General features: G+C 38.4%; 2 protein-coding genes across 2 annotated transcripts; both read right to left on the bottom strand.

The window, feature by feature from the left end:
• Positions 1-764: 764 nt before the first annotated feature.
• LOC121327430 lies at positions 765-8939 on the bottom strand. Its single transcript, XM_041271501.1, has 5 exons — positions 8766-8939; positions 6005-6097; positions 4366-4410; positions 2936-3084; positions 765-2585 (listed from the first exon to the last, which is right to left on the bottom strand). Exons 2-5 carry the CDS (start codon positions 6075-6077, stop codon positions 1233-1235), a joined length of 1620 nt encoding a protein of 539 aa, XP_041127435.1. The 5' UTR covers positions 6078-6097; positions 8766-8939; the 3' UTR covers positions 765-1232.
• A 1493-nt stretch (positions 8940-10432) lies between these two features.
• On the bottom strand, positions 10433-18318 carry LOC121326522 (COP9 signalosome complex subunit 9). Its single transcript, XM_041269852.1, has 3 exons — positions 18167-18318; positions 17556-17628; positions 10433-10667 (listed from the first exon to the last, which is right to left on the bottom strand). The coding sequence occupies exons 1-3, from the start codon at positions 18227-18229 to the stop codon at positions 10630-10632; spliced, it is 174 nt and encodes a 57-aa protein (XP_041125786.1). The 5' UTR covers positions 18230-18318; the 3' UTR covers positions 10433-10629.
• Positions 18319-18789: the final 471 nt, after the last annotated feature.

Genomic DNA, 18789 nt, shown 5'->3' with positions numbered 1-18789 from the left:
ACTATAGTTTGGAAAGTTTAACTGACTGATTTCTGATACTTAATCACTTCTTCTACCACAGCTTCAATAGTCTGGCCTCAGTCGCTTTTTCCTAGAATATTAAATGTGTAACATAGTCTTTCTGGTAAGGTTTGAAACAACGGGGCCATTCAACAAGCAGTAACTTTACCAACTCCTCCCAAGAGAAGATGGTGCACTGAAGGTATGAGTCTTCATTGGCTGAATAGCTCTTCTTATTCCTCACATTCTTGCAGGAAATGGACGAGGCGCTGCTGCCACAAATTATATCTGTCATGACCACAAAACATCATAGCCAACCTAAGCATGTATGCTTGGAATCATATCCGTGTAGGGATGCAGATATAATGTGAAATATTAGGAATACAAGCAGTCCATTGAGGATATGCAGTATGAGTAGGTTAGAACCAGTTTGCTGTATTCATATGTAAACTGTGAGTGTACCATTTCATCAGAGGTTTAGTGGGTTAAACATCAAATTGGACACCTCTTCTGCTCTTTCAGACAAGAGGTAGAGGATACTGGAGTGATAAAGCAGAGCATGCTGTGGGAATTGTTATTTCTAATGTTGTTACCACTGGTTATAGCGGGAAAGTGTTATTTTACAGTTTTACATTTTTCCTCCCAAAGAAAAACACAAATGATCCTTTTATAGATGTTGTGTACATGCTGTATGGGAAGCCTCACATATTGTAAAAATTAAATGGGTAAAATTATTCAGTGAAAGACATAGACTGCAATTAGAGTTTCACTGAAAGCTTTTATTGGACCATTCTAAACATATCTTAACATTATAACAGTTTTGATGTTTATAAATGCATATTTAAGCAAAGCTATGAAAACATGCCATTAAATATTCTTTGAGAGACACACTGTCACAATACATAAGAAGCTGACAAATAGCAAATACACTGCAATCTAGCTATGCCAGTAACCCATATTCAAGCACACTAGAATCACAGATTACACAGGTGTTTACTACAGAAACCATATGCTGATTTGCGCATGGACATTTTACAAACTCATTTCACATGTACATTTGCATAAAAACTTTAAATGTTAATTTGTTCATTTTCTGTGTCCCCTTTCCCCCACTGTATCACAGCTCTAAAACTTCAGAGCTGAGCACTTACATCAGTACGAGGTCTTACTCAAACATGCTTTCCAAATCAATACCCTGTACCTCTGAAGCAGTAATAGTCGTTTGCTGGTTTTTACTTTTTCTGATAGTCCTCATATCTGTGATCTGGTTCCTCGTCTCTTGGTTCCTGCTGCTGCTCATACCCCGAGTAGGGACTGTAGGTGGCGCTTTCAGATTCATGCCTGCCCTCATAGGGGTCTTGGTTGGGCTGGTCATGGCTGGGGCCCTCGTCCCCCCTGTTGTCATGACTGGGTTGGGGCTCCTCGTGGTGGGATTCTGGGGCAGGGGGGTTGGGTTTGGATTCGTACCTGCGGAGACGGCAGTTGGGGTCATACTCTGGGTCGCAGTCAGAGTCAGGCTCAATTATGCCCTCTCTGAAGCCACCAGGGTTAGCGTGGGGGTGGTAAGCCTCAGGGGAACTAGCACTGTGGTAGGGGCTCTGTGGCTGAGGTGACCTCATGGGGTTGTTAGCACTGTAATAGAGGGGGCAACTTGGGTCATAAGGGTCACAGTCCTGCAAGGTGCTTGCAGCGCTCTGATGGGAAGGGTTTGAACTGCGGACAGGGTAGCACTCCTCGTCATAGTGCACATAGCAGTCATAGCCTTCCTTTGTCTTACCCCGAGTCATGGGATAGCGCTCAGGCTCCGCTCTAGATTCACCATAAGCAGGGTCAGCACTGCGGCAGTACGGGTCATAACGAGGATCGCATCCTGAGTCTGACACCGGCTCATCCTTGGGCCTGTATTCCTGTCTGCAACTGGGATCGTAGTAAGGGTCGCACTCTGGCTTCGGGGGGCTGGAGAACATAGAGGCGGTGAGGGGGTTGCAGTTATCATCATAAAGTGGGTTACAGTGGCTTGGTGGGGCGGCCATTAGGTTATGGCCGGGTTCTGGGACACAGTAAGGGTCGTACTTGGGGTCACAGTTTGGGTAGTGGTGGTACACTTCCCTCTTCACTGATTTGTTAGGATCATACCCTAGGTAAGCATATGATGGAGCCAGGGCTGGGGCTTTGGGTTCTGACGTGTAGCCATAGGCAGCACGGAGATGGTACTGCAAGCATTCAACGTCAGAGGGGTTGCAAATCCTTGATAACTCACTTGCCTGCTGAGCAGACAGGAAGGGCACAGGTGCTCGGGAATGCTGGTAATGGTTAGAAAGAGGAGTTTTGATGGGTGCTGGGGCTACTCGAACCAGTTGGCAGTAGGGGTCTCTGTATGGATCGCATCCTTTTATAGGGGCAGGTTTGGCCGGGGTTGGTTTGGCTGGGGCAATTATGTCCGTGACACAGTTTGGGTCATCGGAATTTGCACAGGTTTTGTAGACTTCGCTCAAGTGGCGGAGATAAAGATCATAGGAGCGCTGGCCCTCAGCCCGATTCCGGTTCTGCAGGTATTTCAGGTAGACCCGGTCCAGCTCATTTACCTGAGGCAAAAAACAAACAAACCAAGACAAGAAAGAACTATTATTCAGCAAAATGATCTGGCAGATATATAAAGTTACACTTTAGAAATGCTAGTTAGAAATGCCTCAGCATTGTGCTGCTATGTCAATCATCTCAGATTCCTATAAAGGATGAGCAACTAGCAGATGATGGAAAAGTTCAATCAGGGAACTCTAAGTCTGCTGGCTGGGATACTGGCTTGCTTAGATAATTGTCTTTCGTTAAGTACTGCAGACAACTGTGTGAGATGTTAATGCTTAAATAACTGTCCATCAATAAAAACAGCTACTGTACAGTATGCAGGTGAAGACAGAGAACCACCAATACTTACTCCTTCTTGGTTTCCAATTTCAGTGAAGTACTTGTACCAGTTCCAGAAGTCTGGATGCTGGCTGTACCAGCTGATATTTCTTCTAGAGCGGACCAGCTTTTTCAGCATGCTTGGGGATCCAGATTCACTCATGTTCTCATTGTCTCCCTCTGTAAATGGAGCAAAGATATGGGTCCTTTTCACAATCAACTCACTCTTTATTATACATAGGGCTTCTACTTTTCACCTTTATTTTCCAACTCTTTCCCTCCCTTTAAACTGTAATTAATAGTTGTTAAGCCTTAACCGAATACCAGATTGTTTAAATTAGTGACGCACTACTAGAAACTAACGCAGTGGATATTAATAAGCTGAATTCAGCGATTAGAGCCAGATTGAAATGCAAGTTCAACTAGAATCAGGTGAGATCAGTACACATTGTTTGTTAACTCAGTCAAGACATGAGGGTAAAAAGAAACAAGTTCCTTTGGTAATTAGTGTTTGATTAAGAAAGCGAATCGGCTTAAAATATGTTTAAAGGGACATCATGTGATCAAAAATAAAACCTGAAAACTAGAAGCCCTAATTGCACAGTATGTATGAGTGCTTGCAGCAAGGTTGCACAACAGTCCTGATACAGAAACTTATACTGATGTGATACTACTGACTTGCAAAGGGCTAATATTGTCTAGTGGTTCATCCCACGGGTATGTAAACATATACCATTGTGGTACCATGGCACTACTATCGCCTTAATACAGAACCAATGCATTTACACTGTAGTTCAGTTATCTGCATTGCCACTAAAGACCTTTTAATAAGCATTCAGAGACAGCTGTTCCTCTACAGTTTTTAATTGGCACAAACTGCCAATTACACTTAAATGTGAACCTGTGTTGTTGACATCAGCCTACAGCCCAACAAGACTCTAACCAAACCTTCGGATTCTCTTTATCCTGCTCCACAAGCTGAAATACAAAGTTTCAGAGCATATGTCTGAAATAAACTATATTGCCACGTCTAGTGCTGCTATAGCTGTAGCTGATCAATGGTGTTAATGTATTTCAAGAACCAGTATTAGAGACTGTAAAGAGATGTGAAGCCTTTGGGTGTATTTTGCAAGCATTCAATGTTATAAGTACTAACAAACTCAAATGTGTTTTCATACATCAATAAACTTCTACATAGAACAGCAGAGTTCATTTGGAGGTGTACTTCAACTTAAAATAAACCGACGGAATATCGATTGAAAGAAATGAGTATAGGATAGTATCAAGCCATAGGCTCAATATGACCTCAGCTTTTGTGCCCATGTGCTTATTCTGGTCGCATAAGAAGAGGCGCATGTTCATCTCAATACACCATCCGTGATAACAGAATCAACAGAATACTTTCTTTAGTACCGTTATTGATAGTTAAAATGCATGACACTTCAAGCATGCTGTATTTACCATCTCCTTTCTGGTGCTGGCCTATTGGGCTGCCTTCCAGAAAGTCTGTGAAGGAAAAAACAAATGAAATGAAAAGATGGATTAAAAAAAAACAGATGTGATTGGGCTTCACGCAGACAAAAAGCCCATGTTAATAAGCCCTTCTGCGCACTCAGCGGGTTCTTCCGTGTTTAAAATAATGCAGCTGGTGTCGTGTGGATTAATCTTCAAACACTGTACGCCACTTGGCTTTGAACACAATCAATGGGGGTGGAAGCTGCTGTGCCTAACTGGAAGAACACCTATAAAACTACAAAGAGAAGGCAGACTGCCCAAGGCATAGGCCATTAAGGATACCTCTTCCACATCCACCTCAGCAGTTTTCCATAGTTCCATACCACCAGTGGCTACCCTTAGAAGTTTACGGCAAAAAAAACTTATTTTAACTTTTAACAATACTGTTAAAGCTTCCATAACATTTTAGCATGCCTGTTTCAAGGAAGGATACAGCAGACAACCCTGGAAGCTGCTTGTACTACTGTATTCCCTCAATATTATTTTTAATTGTGGGGGGGGGGGGGGGGGGGGGCACATGTGGCACTTAATATTAATGCAAAAATAAGCCCTTCTTTCTGAAGTTATTCCTTTAATCTTTAAACACAATGGGAAATTAAGGCCAGGTTTAAAACTGTGATACTGAGGCCTTCTCTTTCTCTAAAACCTTTTAAGTTACTTTCATTTTCCATATTCGTGTATGTAGGACTTGTTCAGAATTGGTTACATGGTTTTGTAAACTACATCCACAGCCCTTTCTTAGTTTCTAGGCAAGAAATACAGTAACTAGTACAGTGCATAAGCAATTGGAACTGTTAGACAGGAGAGCAGGATGACTATGAACTAGTGGGAATACAGAACTGGACTCCAGGCTTTGACCAACAACCTGGTGCTAAGGGTCTGGTGCCCTTCTGGGAAATGTGCTTTAAGAACAATTGAGACTGGCACTGGTGGTATGATCTGAAATTTTAAATAATAAATACACTGCAGAGATAAGCTTGTTCTACTTATTTCTAACAGGGATTTCTTCCATTGTAGAAATACACTACAGGTCTAATGTGTAATCTGATAGAGCCATCTGAAATGTACATTAGATAGTTTATATCAAATGTAACATTAAGAGAAGCTATACTCTTCAGGGATGGATAATAAGACTCCCATTACATAGCGGTTCGAGCCATTCCTGGTTTTACTATGAGTTTAATAAGACACACGAACTTGTTACCTCTATACTATGGCTAATCAAACTTGTATTGAAACCTGAAATGGGTGAAACTCTTATTTCCATCCCTGATGTTTAATCATTCTTATTTAATTTTATATTCCAAAAAATATAGTACCTAATTTCATGTTTAGGCTGATTGTCACCCCACTCAAAGTCAGAGTGGACAGGAAGCCCACTTGCCGGAAGCAGTTATTGACATGTGGATATCAGCTACATTATGCAATATTCTGTCTCCATCTGAATCAATTAATTTATTAAACACTTTTAGAATATGGGGGCTGTAAACTGTTATTGGTAGGAGGGCAGTTGCAGCGAACAGCAGGAAAAAGAAAGCTATAAAATGGAAAACACGATACAGCGATACAAGTATTAAAAACTCACCAGGCATTAAAGAGATTGCCAGAAGTACTCCTGTTAGGATGAAGGAACGGGTTCTCCGTTTGACACACCCCATGTTTTCAGGACCTCGGTACACTAAGGGAAATACATTACAGTACATGTGTGCTTAACTGCATCCTTTAATGTACACAAGTAGCAGACAGGGCACAGTGCCACTGCAGCTAAAGAAATCTCCAACATGACTAGAATGCGGGGGATTTTTTTTTTCTTTTTACTTCAAACACAAAGGACACAGAGGCTGATTAAGCTTGTTTTTCAAAAATAAATAAAAATGAAGTCCCTATTAGAAAGCTTTTTTATTAATCAAATAAAGTTTGATGTTCATTAAACTTTCATACTGTTGGCAAAAAAAAAGCCAATAACAGTGTAAAAGAGTTTCATGAAGGGCAAACTGTACTTTCTTTAAACTTATGCGTTCACAAAGCAGTACCTATCCCACATAAAGACAGACGACTTACAATCACGTATTTATTTTTAAATACAAGAACATTTTATAATCAAGGTCAATGAAATAAATTAGTAAAAGTGATGTTGGATTTGCACAGAAGATTTTCACAGACAATCCTTCTGTTTGTTGCAGCACTATCTGTTCAGCACCACTATTTCACCACACAAGTGAAGACCAATCAGCTGTGAGTGTATATTACAGTGTACAGTTATTACAGTTCTGGCTAATGCAATGGTCTACAGTTGTTTTCATATATTATGTAATGCCTGTGCATTTTTCATCAGGAGATTTAAGATTTAAACTCAAACTGCTCAAATGAGGGGCAGATGTGTTTCTGTATTATTGCTACATTCTTTTTTATAACTGAATGATCTCTCAATATGATGCATTCAACCAAAAATGGTATTGATTCAAAAGGATTCATGTACTAACATAATCACCAAGTTCCCTATATATGCAGATATAAAGTGCCCAATAGCAATACATTTTACTTTAATGAACAGATGAACACAATCTATCAACATCTAGTACAATGAACAATTTGCACACATAACATGAAAAACAGCATTATTCATGAAGAATAGTTGAATCAACATTTGTTTTTATTGGAGATAAAGTATTTTTGTACATGGCTATGACAAACCTACTTTCAGTTTAGAGTGCAATTTATTGTCATGCATACGCTTATGTTCTCATTTGCCACATATTTAGCTGTCTGTATTTTTTATGTTATTGTGTGTTTTTCTGTAACAGCTCTGCAAAAAATTAAGATTCCATTTGTCTAATTATTACAGGGGAGCAAAATTATCCAGAATTTTCTAAATATGCAATGCCTCTCATTTTGTTAAAAAAAAAAAATAATAATCAGAATTCTTGAGTATTGTACAATACAATATCAATTGCAAAATCTATTAAGTTGTCAGATAGAAAAATAAATCTAGATTGGAATGAATTGTAAAACGTGCATAAATATATTACAGGTTGGATATCAATCTTGTATAAACATATACCTTGGAATTGGCCTGGATTGCATAAACCAGTTATGTTTAGGGTTTGTCTATGAATACTGAGTGTTGCAAAATGCTGTAAAAAATGAACTGATCCTTGAGCAACTCAAACCCAGTCATGTAGACAAATATTTTGACAAAAGACACGATTGACTGTTTTAAAGTTTGGATGAATTAGCATCCTTTACAGCTAAAGGCTGCTATTTATTTATTTTCAAAGCCAAGACAAACCTACACAGAACATAATTGTGTGTATTGTATCAAACTTAGCAGGTGCTGCCCAGTTTAAACCTTACCCACACAAACACCGGTTAGATACCCAAATATAACCAAACCTGCAGAGGTAAATGTGTTCTAGTATAAACAGGTGGCATTTACATCCTGGTGATGGGGATTCATCAATAGAGCGGACACTTCTGACAGGGTATCCTATAATATAGACGTCTTTAACACAGTTTGGACTGGAGTGAGTCATTGACTATTGTAGCCCATACATTTGAAATGTATTTAATTAGGAAATGCTAACCCCTGGATCGCCTGGCCAAGATGCAACCCCATATACATACACAAGTACTGCAATGATGTTTCAAATAAAACATACAAGTATGTCAAACATATAAAAATATACAAACTTTACCAGAAACATATACTGTTTTCTAAAGGGACATCTTAAAAGCAGTAAACCATCTACCTGGTACTGCTGCTAAATTAGTACTTAGCTAAAGAAAAATGTACTTGTGAAAAGAAAGTATGTCCCTCCCTTGTAAACTCCTTAGTTTTGACAGGCACTGTTTTCGTCAATGTATTGTCATTTTTAATTTAAAAAGGGCACTTCCTTAAAAACAGTTAACTTGACAAATTGGGGTTGAAATCAGTAATTAAATACATTTATAAAATAATACAAAAAAATATAATGGCCACTGTATGATAATTACACTATGTAACACAATTTTTGTTCCTGGGTAGTAAGTGTTATTTCCTAATTGCTTATGCCTCAAAAGTACAGAAAATGGCTATTATTCCCCACAAACTTTGCTTTTGTGACCAGGACAGTGATATTTCAAAATACCACTATTTCCAATGGGAAAACGGGCAAATGTGTGTCTTTTCGTTCACATAGTCAGAAAAAAACAACATATGAATCCAAATTAACATGTATTTATACTAAAGTAATACAAAAATGACTACAAAAGATTTAGAAGTGAGTAGTTTTTCGATATTTACGATTATACTGTAATTGCACGGTGTTATTTAATTGTACCTGGTATTTACTATAGTAATGACTTACCTCAGTCAGAAACGACACACTGCTCAGCTCAGTTCCTGGTCCCTGAAGTGGGTGACTCTCTAAGAGCCAGTGGCCCTTCAGGTGAGTGTGAGGTGAGGTCTACTGTAGGAAGCCCTGTACAACGTCCCTGTGTACTCCTCGCAGAACTTCTGTTTAGACTCCAGGGACAGCAGCATCTTAAATGGCACTTTGTTAATTAAAAACAAAAGGTGCATCACGTGGAAAACACATGCTGTTAGCAGCAAGGAGATTGGCTCCTGTAATTTCCTTGAACTGACCAATGGGGTCCAAATAAAAAACAGAGAGGCATCTCAGAAAAGAAAAAAAAAAATCATAAAAACCCATACTTTAGATTAATAGGCTGTAATTTACACTTGCCATGTTCTGTTACACCGCTGGAATCAGAAGTGTAAAAATGTGCCACACAAGCTCTTCAATATCGCTCATTCCACGTGAAGGGGTAGGTAGCCTACAATTTAAATACATCCTGAAGGGGAAAAAAAAACAACTTTCCATCTGAAACATACATTTTCTTAACATGCTTTGACAAAGGAACATCTGCAACAGGAATTTTACAAGTTAAATGCAAAGGAGTTATTTTAGCTTTCACACTAGATTACAGTAGGAATGGATTCTCTGAGCAATAATTCTCTCAACAGCGGGTACTGCCTTTCACTTAATTCACTGCAGCATATTAAAGTAGATTGTTGATATAAGTAGATATTATTCTTGCTCATTTCTGTCCTGAATTGCATTAGTGCTCAAACCCACACCCTCCAGTGAAAGTGAGTTACCATGGAAGGACCCTCCTCCAGGGAGCAGTGAAATCCCCATGACCGTTCAATCCTCAGCATCTCTTTGCTTTCTAAGATACTCATTGCCGATGCCATTTTTTCTTTTGATGTTTGAGAGATAAGCACTTAACCTGTGCTGACCAAGGCTATGATGAGAGAATGTTTTTGTATGGAGTGCTTCAGTTGCGTTTATTTTGTGATGTAGAGGATTATAGAAACAGAGCTGAGATTACATTGTCCACCAACTATTGACCTAGAACAGTACATTAACTAACAGTACCACGCCTACCTTTGAAACAGTGGCATACCTTTGGGGCTGGTCTTTGTGTATAATCATTGTCTATTATCTAATAATTGGCAACATATTAACATATCATTATACAGGATCATCTTTACTCTACAAGAAAGCTTTTATTAGAAGTTTTAGAAACCGTCTTTTGCAATATATAATAATTGTGTCAATTATGATGCTACTTCAGATACTGAGCACAAAACGACAAAATTGCCTAACAATAGTGCCAGTGCTACTGCTAGGGACGTGAACATTTCCATGGGCGTAAATGGGGATATATATATATATATATATATATATATATATATATATATATATATATAAAAAATATATATATATATTTTTAGATCTATTTACCATCTGTTATGTGTTGCGTTAGTACTGAACCCGACGAGGCACTACACAAATAATTAGAAACAAAGATTTTCGCATACAGGTGTTCTTGCAGAAGCAAACCCTGCAATCTTGGTCTAAAACAGTTTTAGACAGAAACAGATACAGGATAATAACATTTTAACATAAATAGTGGAATGTTAGGGATTTTTAGAACGTTGCAACATCTAGTTAAAAAAGAAGGAGGGTTCTTTTACAGCATTTTATTGTAACAAAATATGACTTGACACGACTGGTGCTTAATGCAATGGACAACTCCACTGAATTTTCACTGTAGCTCCAGGAACATCACTTTTCATTTTAGATGCATTTATTGTACAATGTCTTTTTTAAACAGGCTGTAATGTTAAAAGAAGCAGGAAACTCTTGAATAAGCAGGGTTTGATCACTGGATATCATCATCATCAAATAGGTCTTCAAAATCTAAAAAAAAAATTAAACAAAAACAAAGTCACACGAGATCAATAAGATGTCTATACATTTCAATTTTCTTTTACATATCTGATATACAGAGTTATGAATATCGATATATCATTTTAATTGTATAAATGATATCTATTAGTGTTACTTTATGCACAAAAAAACCAAACATTTGTTTTACATTTTTAGAAAGTCATTTCTATACCTCTTTTAAATGTTTTTTCTTCCTGAACTGCAAGAGCACACACCGTTTTTAAACACTCTGGGCTCTATTTAGCAATGTTCTCAAATCCCTAAGGCAATCTCAAAACACTTATGTGGACAGTTAGTGCACCAGAATCTGACACACGTGTCGGCAAACAGACTTTGCCTACCTAAGTGATTTAGAAACACGTGTTTTTGTGCCCACTCGGCAAGTTAGCGTCAGTGCTTGACATGGGGCTGAACTTGGGGAGTGTCCTTATTTAAATACAGATGTAGCGATTTAGCAAACCATCAACAGCGCAAACTACACGGTCCACTATAAATACCGGTGAAACTACCAGGGAAGCAGGCAAAGAAGTGAGAGCAAGAAAAAAGAGAAATAAAAGAAATATGGCATGCGCACTGGATTAATGTGATACTTTCTACTGTGACATTTTGTTACAATTGTAAGTCACACTGGATAAGGGCGCAAGCCAATAAATAAATAAATAAATAAATAATCATTTCTATGTGGCCAGACAAAGAGTGGAGGCAATAATATTTAGAAGTCATCTGTCTTTTCTGAGCCTGTCTGCCACACAATGTATGCAGCAATTTCTCTTCTACAGACAAACAATCACTGACATCTGCCAACTGCTTCAGGCTGACCTGCAAGGAGACATGCGGAGAGCACACTGTTTGCTTGTAGCGCTAAAGTACACACACCAACACAGACTAGGCACCTCTACATAAATCGTAAAGGGACCTATTCTGTCAATGTGCAAGTAGTGTGTGATCTGTGATGCAAACAACTACATCACAAAACATGACTTGTTTATCCTCGCTAATTCGCTGGTGGCAACTGTGTTTCAGCAGGATGACAGTCTGTGAGGCTGGCTGATAGGGGACAACAGGTATCCACTGAAGCGGTGGCAACTGACTCCTCTGCTCAACCCCACGACCGCCGCCGAAGGTGTAATCATACTTTTAAAAGTGCTCATTCCAAAATTAAGCGAACATTTGGAATCCTCAAAATGTGATTCCGATGTTTGGATGTCTCTGGGTGAACACTTGCAGCACTACAGATGCTGCAAGTGCCATGCAGGTCAGACAAAACCTTTTAGACAGGGGTTCACAGGTACACATGACGACCAATAAAAAAATGCAGACTTTGTTATTGCTGTAATAGACACAAGTGGGTACCATCACTATACTTTTAACAGGAAAGCATTTATAATAAAGGCAGTGACGGTGCTCACAGTTCAAAGGTGAGCTATACACGTGTAACTTAAGGAAAGCTCCCACCCCCCCGTTGCTCACTCAGCAAGTGAAACAGAAAATAATATTTATGTTATTTATGTAACTTAATTTTGCTTATACAGTGCCGTGAAAAAGTGTTTGCCCCATCTGATTTTATGCATTTTTGCATATTTTTGACATTGAATGTTATCAGATCTTTAACCAAAATCTAATATTAGATAAAAGAGACCCTGAGTGAACAAATAATACCAAAAGTTATGCAACACCCAATGCCCCTGTGTGAAAAAGTAATCGCCCCCTCAGACTCAATAACTGGTTACGCCACTTTTAGTAGCAAAAACTGCAACCAAACGCTTCCTGTAGTTATTGATCAGTCTCTCACAGCACCGTGGAAGAATTTGGGCCCACTCCTTCACGCAGAACTGCTTCAACTCAGTGACATTTGCGGGTTTCGAGCATAAACTGCTCGTTTCAGGACCTGCCACAATATCTCAATGGTCTTTCAATTTCTTGTTCTTCAACCATTCTAATGTAGACTTGCTTGTGTGTTTCGGATTATTGTCTTGCTGCATGACCCAGCTGTGCTTCAGCTTCAGCTCATAGACGGATGGCCTGTAGAATTCTCCGATACAGACAGAATTCATGGTTCCTTCAATAATGGCAAGTCGTCCAGGTCCTGATCCAGCAAAGCATCCCCAAATCATGACACTACCACCATCATCATCATGTTTGACCGTTGGTATGAGGCTCTTACTGTGGAATGCAGTGTTTGGTTTTCAAAAGACATGACGGGGCCCATGTTGGCCAAAAGGTTCCACTTTTGACTCATCTGTCCATAGAACATTGTTCCAGAACTCTTGAGGATCATCCAGGTGCTTTTTGGCAAACTAGGGACGAGCATTCATGTTCTTCTTAGTGAGCAGTGGTTTCTGCCGTGCTGCTCTGCCATGAATCCCATTTTTGCCCAGTGACTTTCTGATGGTAGAGTCATGAACACTGACCTTAGCCGAGGCGAGGGAGGCCTGCAGATCCCTGAATGTTGTTCTAGGGTTCTTGTGACTTCCTGGACGATTTTACGCCTTGGTCTTGGAGAGATTTTGGCAGGACAGCCACTCCTGGGAAGATTCACTACTGTCCCAAGCTTTCTTCATTTGGACAATATGGCTCTGACTGTGGTTTGATGGAGCCCCAGAGCCTTAGAAATGGCTTTGTAACCCTTTCCAGACTGACAGGCATCAACAACTTTTTTTCCTAGGAGGTTGGGAATTTCTTTTGATCGTGCCTCTAGAACCTGTGTGTTGACAACTTCACTCTGATGGTAAGGGCCAAATTTAGTCAGATTTATATTGGGCAGGGCTGGCCCAAATCAGGCCTGATTGTTAACCAAAGTATTCAAACAGCTGACCCTAATTATCCCTTTAATTGGGTTGAGTTGGGGGGGGCCAATAAGTTTTTCACACCTAAAGATTGCATGTTTGATTACCTTTCACACTGAAAGAAGCACCAAACTTTGGTGTCAGTTTTTCTCTCAGACTCCCTCTATGTACTACTACAACCCACAAAATGATCTGACCAAATTCAACGTGAAAAATGTGCAAAAACGCAGAAAATCTGACAGGGGGCAAATACTTTTTCACGGCACTGTATGTTACTTTTTTTAATTTATTTTGCAAATATTTGGTTTCACAATACCCACCGTTCACTATCGCAGACGAACAGGTCCTCTTAAAGGGAATGTTGAATCCTTTTTGGCTGTAACCTTACTCTCCGTAGTGATAGCAGCTGCGCACATATTTGCTAAATAGGGCCCTCAGTCTTTCAACAAACATTTGCCCAGCTGGGTTTCCTGGAAAGCTTTTGTCCATTTTGGTGATTGTAAAACTGGACAGTCATCATAGTCGGATATGGTATATAGCTATGACAGAATATCATTAAAAAACAAGAAATTATGAATTACTGTCGAGGAACACTACAGCTTTATATTTTTATTCTGTACTGTGTTCAGCTACGTGTTGCTGAGGAGTCATTTAGCCATGTTTTATTCTCCTTAAAGGGTACCCCACAGTAAAAAATAAATAAATAACTGAATCAGGACACATGTTCCAATTTGTGATTCACTTTAGATGAAAAAGTAGTACAAAGCTAGGACCCACGCTGTGTCTGTGACTAATCAGTGCCAGTAAATGTTTTACAGTCGGTACAGTCTTTCATTCCTCCTTTCCAAACCAGTCTCTAATAGACTAGGTAAATCAACTAAAACCTTACACTGAAGCTAATTTTGGAAAGTTAAAAGAGTTATGCAGAGTCAGCAAGCAATGGGGTTGTTTTGTGTTCTGCTGCAGTTGCACTCTCTCGTGGTAACAAGCACCCCACTGCAACTGTACAAACTGAAAGAACACTGCCATAAAGATTTCTGTTCATCATCTTTCCAGTGTATATTTTAGAGCACACATTAAACAGGCCCATCAGCTTTGTGGGAGCAGGAAAATGTGATGCAGGATGAGGACCAACCTGTATATCATTCTTAAGTAAAAAATACAGTTCACAGGTTGATAAGAGTAAGGAACCACAAATATTGGTATACCAAATAGAATACACTCATATGTGTTTGTTTGATGCTAGGCAGATTTCAGGGTTCTGACACTGAACATTTCAGTTCTAAGCTACAAATCAGGAATTACTTTTCAGCTGATATCCAAACACCTCCTCCAGGTCTGTACACAATGTAATTAAATGGATCTGCAGTTTAATAAGCAAATTAACAGCAATATCTCAGCAGGTGATTAGAAACCTGAATGATTAGAATTTACAAATTACCAATTAGATTGATGCCAGTTTCTATCTCTTGGAAGGTTTTGCGTGCCTCCTGTAAAAGTGAAGGTAACTGCTAATTGTAGGGGGGTGTAACAAAGTGCCCGCCCCTGTGTATTATCTGTTATGTGTTGCGTGTGGTGTGTTTAAATGTTGGTGTATAGACATTGGTACACGGGATATAAACGGGTCTGTAACACGAGTGTTTAAAAATGTATATGTGTATTTAGGCACGAGGATTGCACAGCACTTCACGTGCAAGTAAAATGTAGTAATATGTGAGCACGGGGAATTGCACTTTATTAATTCACGTGCTGGGATTCAAGTGAATAATTAATTGGTAATTGAATCCCAGCACAATAGTATATATAGATGCACGTTGTCACATACTGGTGGTTGGGTGTTCGGTGAGCGGAGAACGGGATTGGAGACGGAGGAAATAAGCAGCAGTAGTAGTAATAATAATAAGAGGAGAAAGTATCCGCTCACCGTGTTTGTCAGTGTCTGTCCGTGCACCGTTTTGTTAAGTTTAGTCTGTTTTTGGGTTTGTCTATTTATTTTGGCGTAGAGTGCCGTGTCCTGTGTTTTTCGTGTTTGTTAAACCTTTTATTTTGTATTAAACCGGCGCCAACAGGCGTCTTCATCATTTCATTTCATCCGTCCTGTGTTCTGTGTATTGCATTACCTTTCCTGGTTCTGACGCCGCCCACTTCGGCCGTCTCTGTGACAGGGGGTCAGCACACATAATATGCATTCCCCTTTTCACCTAACAACCCCTCTAAAGTAAGTCACAGAGTCAAAAATAACATTTTAAATTATTAAACCTCTCTAGTACAACTTCAGCCTGTGAAGCTCTGTCACTGGTAAGTTCAACATTTAAACAATTGAAAATATGCAACTGTACATTTTCAGTAATGCATTAACTTTTTGGATGTACACTGAACGTAAACCCCAAGTACTGTTGCGATGATTGAGACCATTGTGTTAAACTGGATAAAAATATGGCACTTAGTACTGTGTGTATTCAGCAATCCTAAACTTTACAAACGTCTATGTATTCAAAGAATGAGTCTTGTATTCTGTTTACACAGTATTCAAACTATACAAAATAACCTTTTAATCAAATTTAAGTTCCAAAACTTTGCCTTAACAAATGTAGACATTTTGCTGATAAAACAAGAGAAAGATTTATTGCAGAAATGTTGTCATGTTTTACTGCCAAGTTTCATTTTAATGCTGTACTGCTATATCTGTTATTAGTGAGTTTGTAGTTATTGATGAATAACTTGTAACTGAGTATTGCTGACAAAAGCTAATCAGTCAATCATTTAACTGCCTGAATGCGGCGATTCTAGGTATCTCAATACTTTGAATTAGCCTTACTTTCAAAGAAAATACATATTTTTTACTTTTAAATGAACAATCTTACAGTTAGTAAAGCACTGATTGTATGTCACCAATATAGTGGATTATTTTTTTTGGTACGACCTTTGGAATTATCATAAGTTCTAGAAGTGTTTTTTCTTTTTACGGCAATCTGGTACTTGTTCAAGTCTTTGACAGAATGTACTGATTAAAAGTACCTTTTGACAGTTTTGATGTCTGTGCATCTACTTTTCTGTTTTGTTTTTCTTTTCCCTGGACTTCCACAACCATTTTTTTAATTATTATGTATTTTTTTATTTTTACTTAAAAATGGTAAGCTCTGATGCACTTGCCTGAAACAACAGCACTTTTATTGTCAAATAAAGTCATACCTGATTGGTTGGAAATGATGTCATGGGATATAATGAATACTGCTAAACTACTGTTCCAACAATCCATCCGCTGTAAATTGTTGCTGGAGGTGCTGCTTAAGTTAAGATGTGTTTAGTACTAAAGAGATCACTTTCTGTAATAGTGATTGAATGAAGTGCAACATCCTTTGGTTAGCTAATTAAAGAAATGTGTGATGGTATTGATTAAATCAAATACCTGTGTGGCCAATGGGAAGCGACTCTGCTAATGAATCCCTCATGTTATTTAGCTCCAGGTTAGATCACCAAAAATAAATGATCACATATTCTTCACAAGCAACAGACTTCTGCCACTGACTGTATAGAAACAGCAGGCAGTGGTTGAAGTGGAGACCCAAGGCTACTCAAGTCTCACTTTTCCCAGCAGGAGTCACTGGGCAGCAGAAACCAGAGATTCCTGTTTAAGACACTTAAAGTGTATTGAGACTGTCTATTAATTTTAATATTGTCCCGATGTGTAGCATGCAAAATTAGATGATATTGACATGTTTAAATGTTATAAACATCAATGTTCTGGGTCAATTAAGAATGGCAGATTTAATTAACTAGCAAAGCTACATTAAGATAGATAAATGACTGACTAAGCTCCGAATACCACACTGTGTCAATATGTATGTGCCACACAGTTGCTTCAAATTGTGTGGGGATTTTGTGTACAGGCTAAACATTGATAAACCTCATTGCACATGTATAAAACTCTTGGGTGTTTTTAACTTGACTTCCTTAGGAAAAAATATTTTTTAAATGACTCCGCACAAAGATAAGTATGTTGTGTTTTAGGTTGTAGCTAAATTTGTCCTCCTAAACACTGGGAACGTCGTGTGCCTGCTGCATATCTTACCGTTAAAGAAATCAGCATGTACTGCTTTTTCATTGGCTGCCAAGTCCATCAAAAGTCCAGAGCTTCCACCAGCCTGTAAAAAAGTACATTTCAAATAATGAACTATCAAACACTGCACTGAAATGAAACAGACTAATATTGCTATGCTATATAAACAAGATACACTGTATGTGTGTTGTGAATAATAATAATAATAATAATAATAATAATAATAATAATACATTTTAAAAAAATACTCATCACGAAATTACAAAAACTACAGTTATCACATTCAGCTCGAAATGATAACTTCGTAGGTTTTAATACAGAAATGAGTTGCATAGTCCATCAGTGATTTTTATTAATAAGCGAGGCGATTTGCTCTGAAAACAAACACTTTTCAACCGATTTCAAATCATAATAAAAATCAGTTTTTGTTCTTTCATTAATATACATTCACTGCGAGCCACATATTGAAAAATGTCCCATCGTAGCATTGACATTAAATCACGTGAAGCAGAGTATTTGTAAACAAACCGCGTTTACAATTTTCTAGAAAACATTTCAGAATCCAGAAGCGCAAGCTAATGATTATCATTTATAATGCAGTTATATACAGTATATATGTTAACCTCGTCAAGATCTACATATGGTCCAGCTCCTTCAGGGAACATTTCATCAACTGCCGGCTTCATGCTTAGAATTTATTTCTATGAAATTAAGACAGCTTGTCTTCTGTCTGCCTGTCTCTGAACTGCTCCACAGTACCACTTCCTGTCTGTTTGCAGAAGAACGTCGCCACTAGGAAACAAACTACCGTCTCTGCTAGACAGCGACCACTAGTGGAAAGCAAGTGAAACTTCCTTTATTTTATATACAGAATTGCATTGTTTTAAATGTACAGTATTTTACAAAGTTATGTGCTGCATTTAAATGTTGTGTTTAATGATGATGTGCAGTTTTATATTATTCGTATATTGACCATAAAAAATTTTTTGCACTGTTAAAGTCTGATTTGTTGACATTCTAGCAAATCTATGAAAATGTGAGCCTCTGCAGCCACTGTATTACCGCGACAGACCGTCACACTGTAATAAACAATGAAAGGCCACTTTTGAGCATCAGTTTTTTTAAATTTTTTTTTATATGAAGTAAATGTTTTTATCAATAAAATGGCTTTCAAAAAATATAACTACTGCACCTTCTTCATTTCTGATTTAAACAAAAAAACATGGAATGTTGAAAATAGTTAATG

The sequence above is a fragment of the Polyodon spathula genome, chromosome 14 (genome assembly GCF_017654505.1).
Source record: "Polyodon spathula isolate WHYD16114869_AA chromosome 14, ASM1765450v1, whole genome shotgun sequence".
NCBI classification, from domain to species: Eukaryota; Metazoa; Chordata; class Actinopteri; order Acipenseriformes; family Polyodontidae; genus Polyodon; species Polyodon spathula.
The sequence above is the reverse complement of the archived record's forward strand: the minus strand, read 5'-3'. Positions and strand labels throughout refer to the sequence as shown.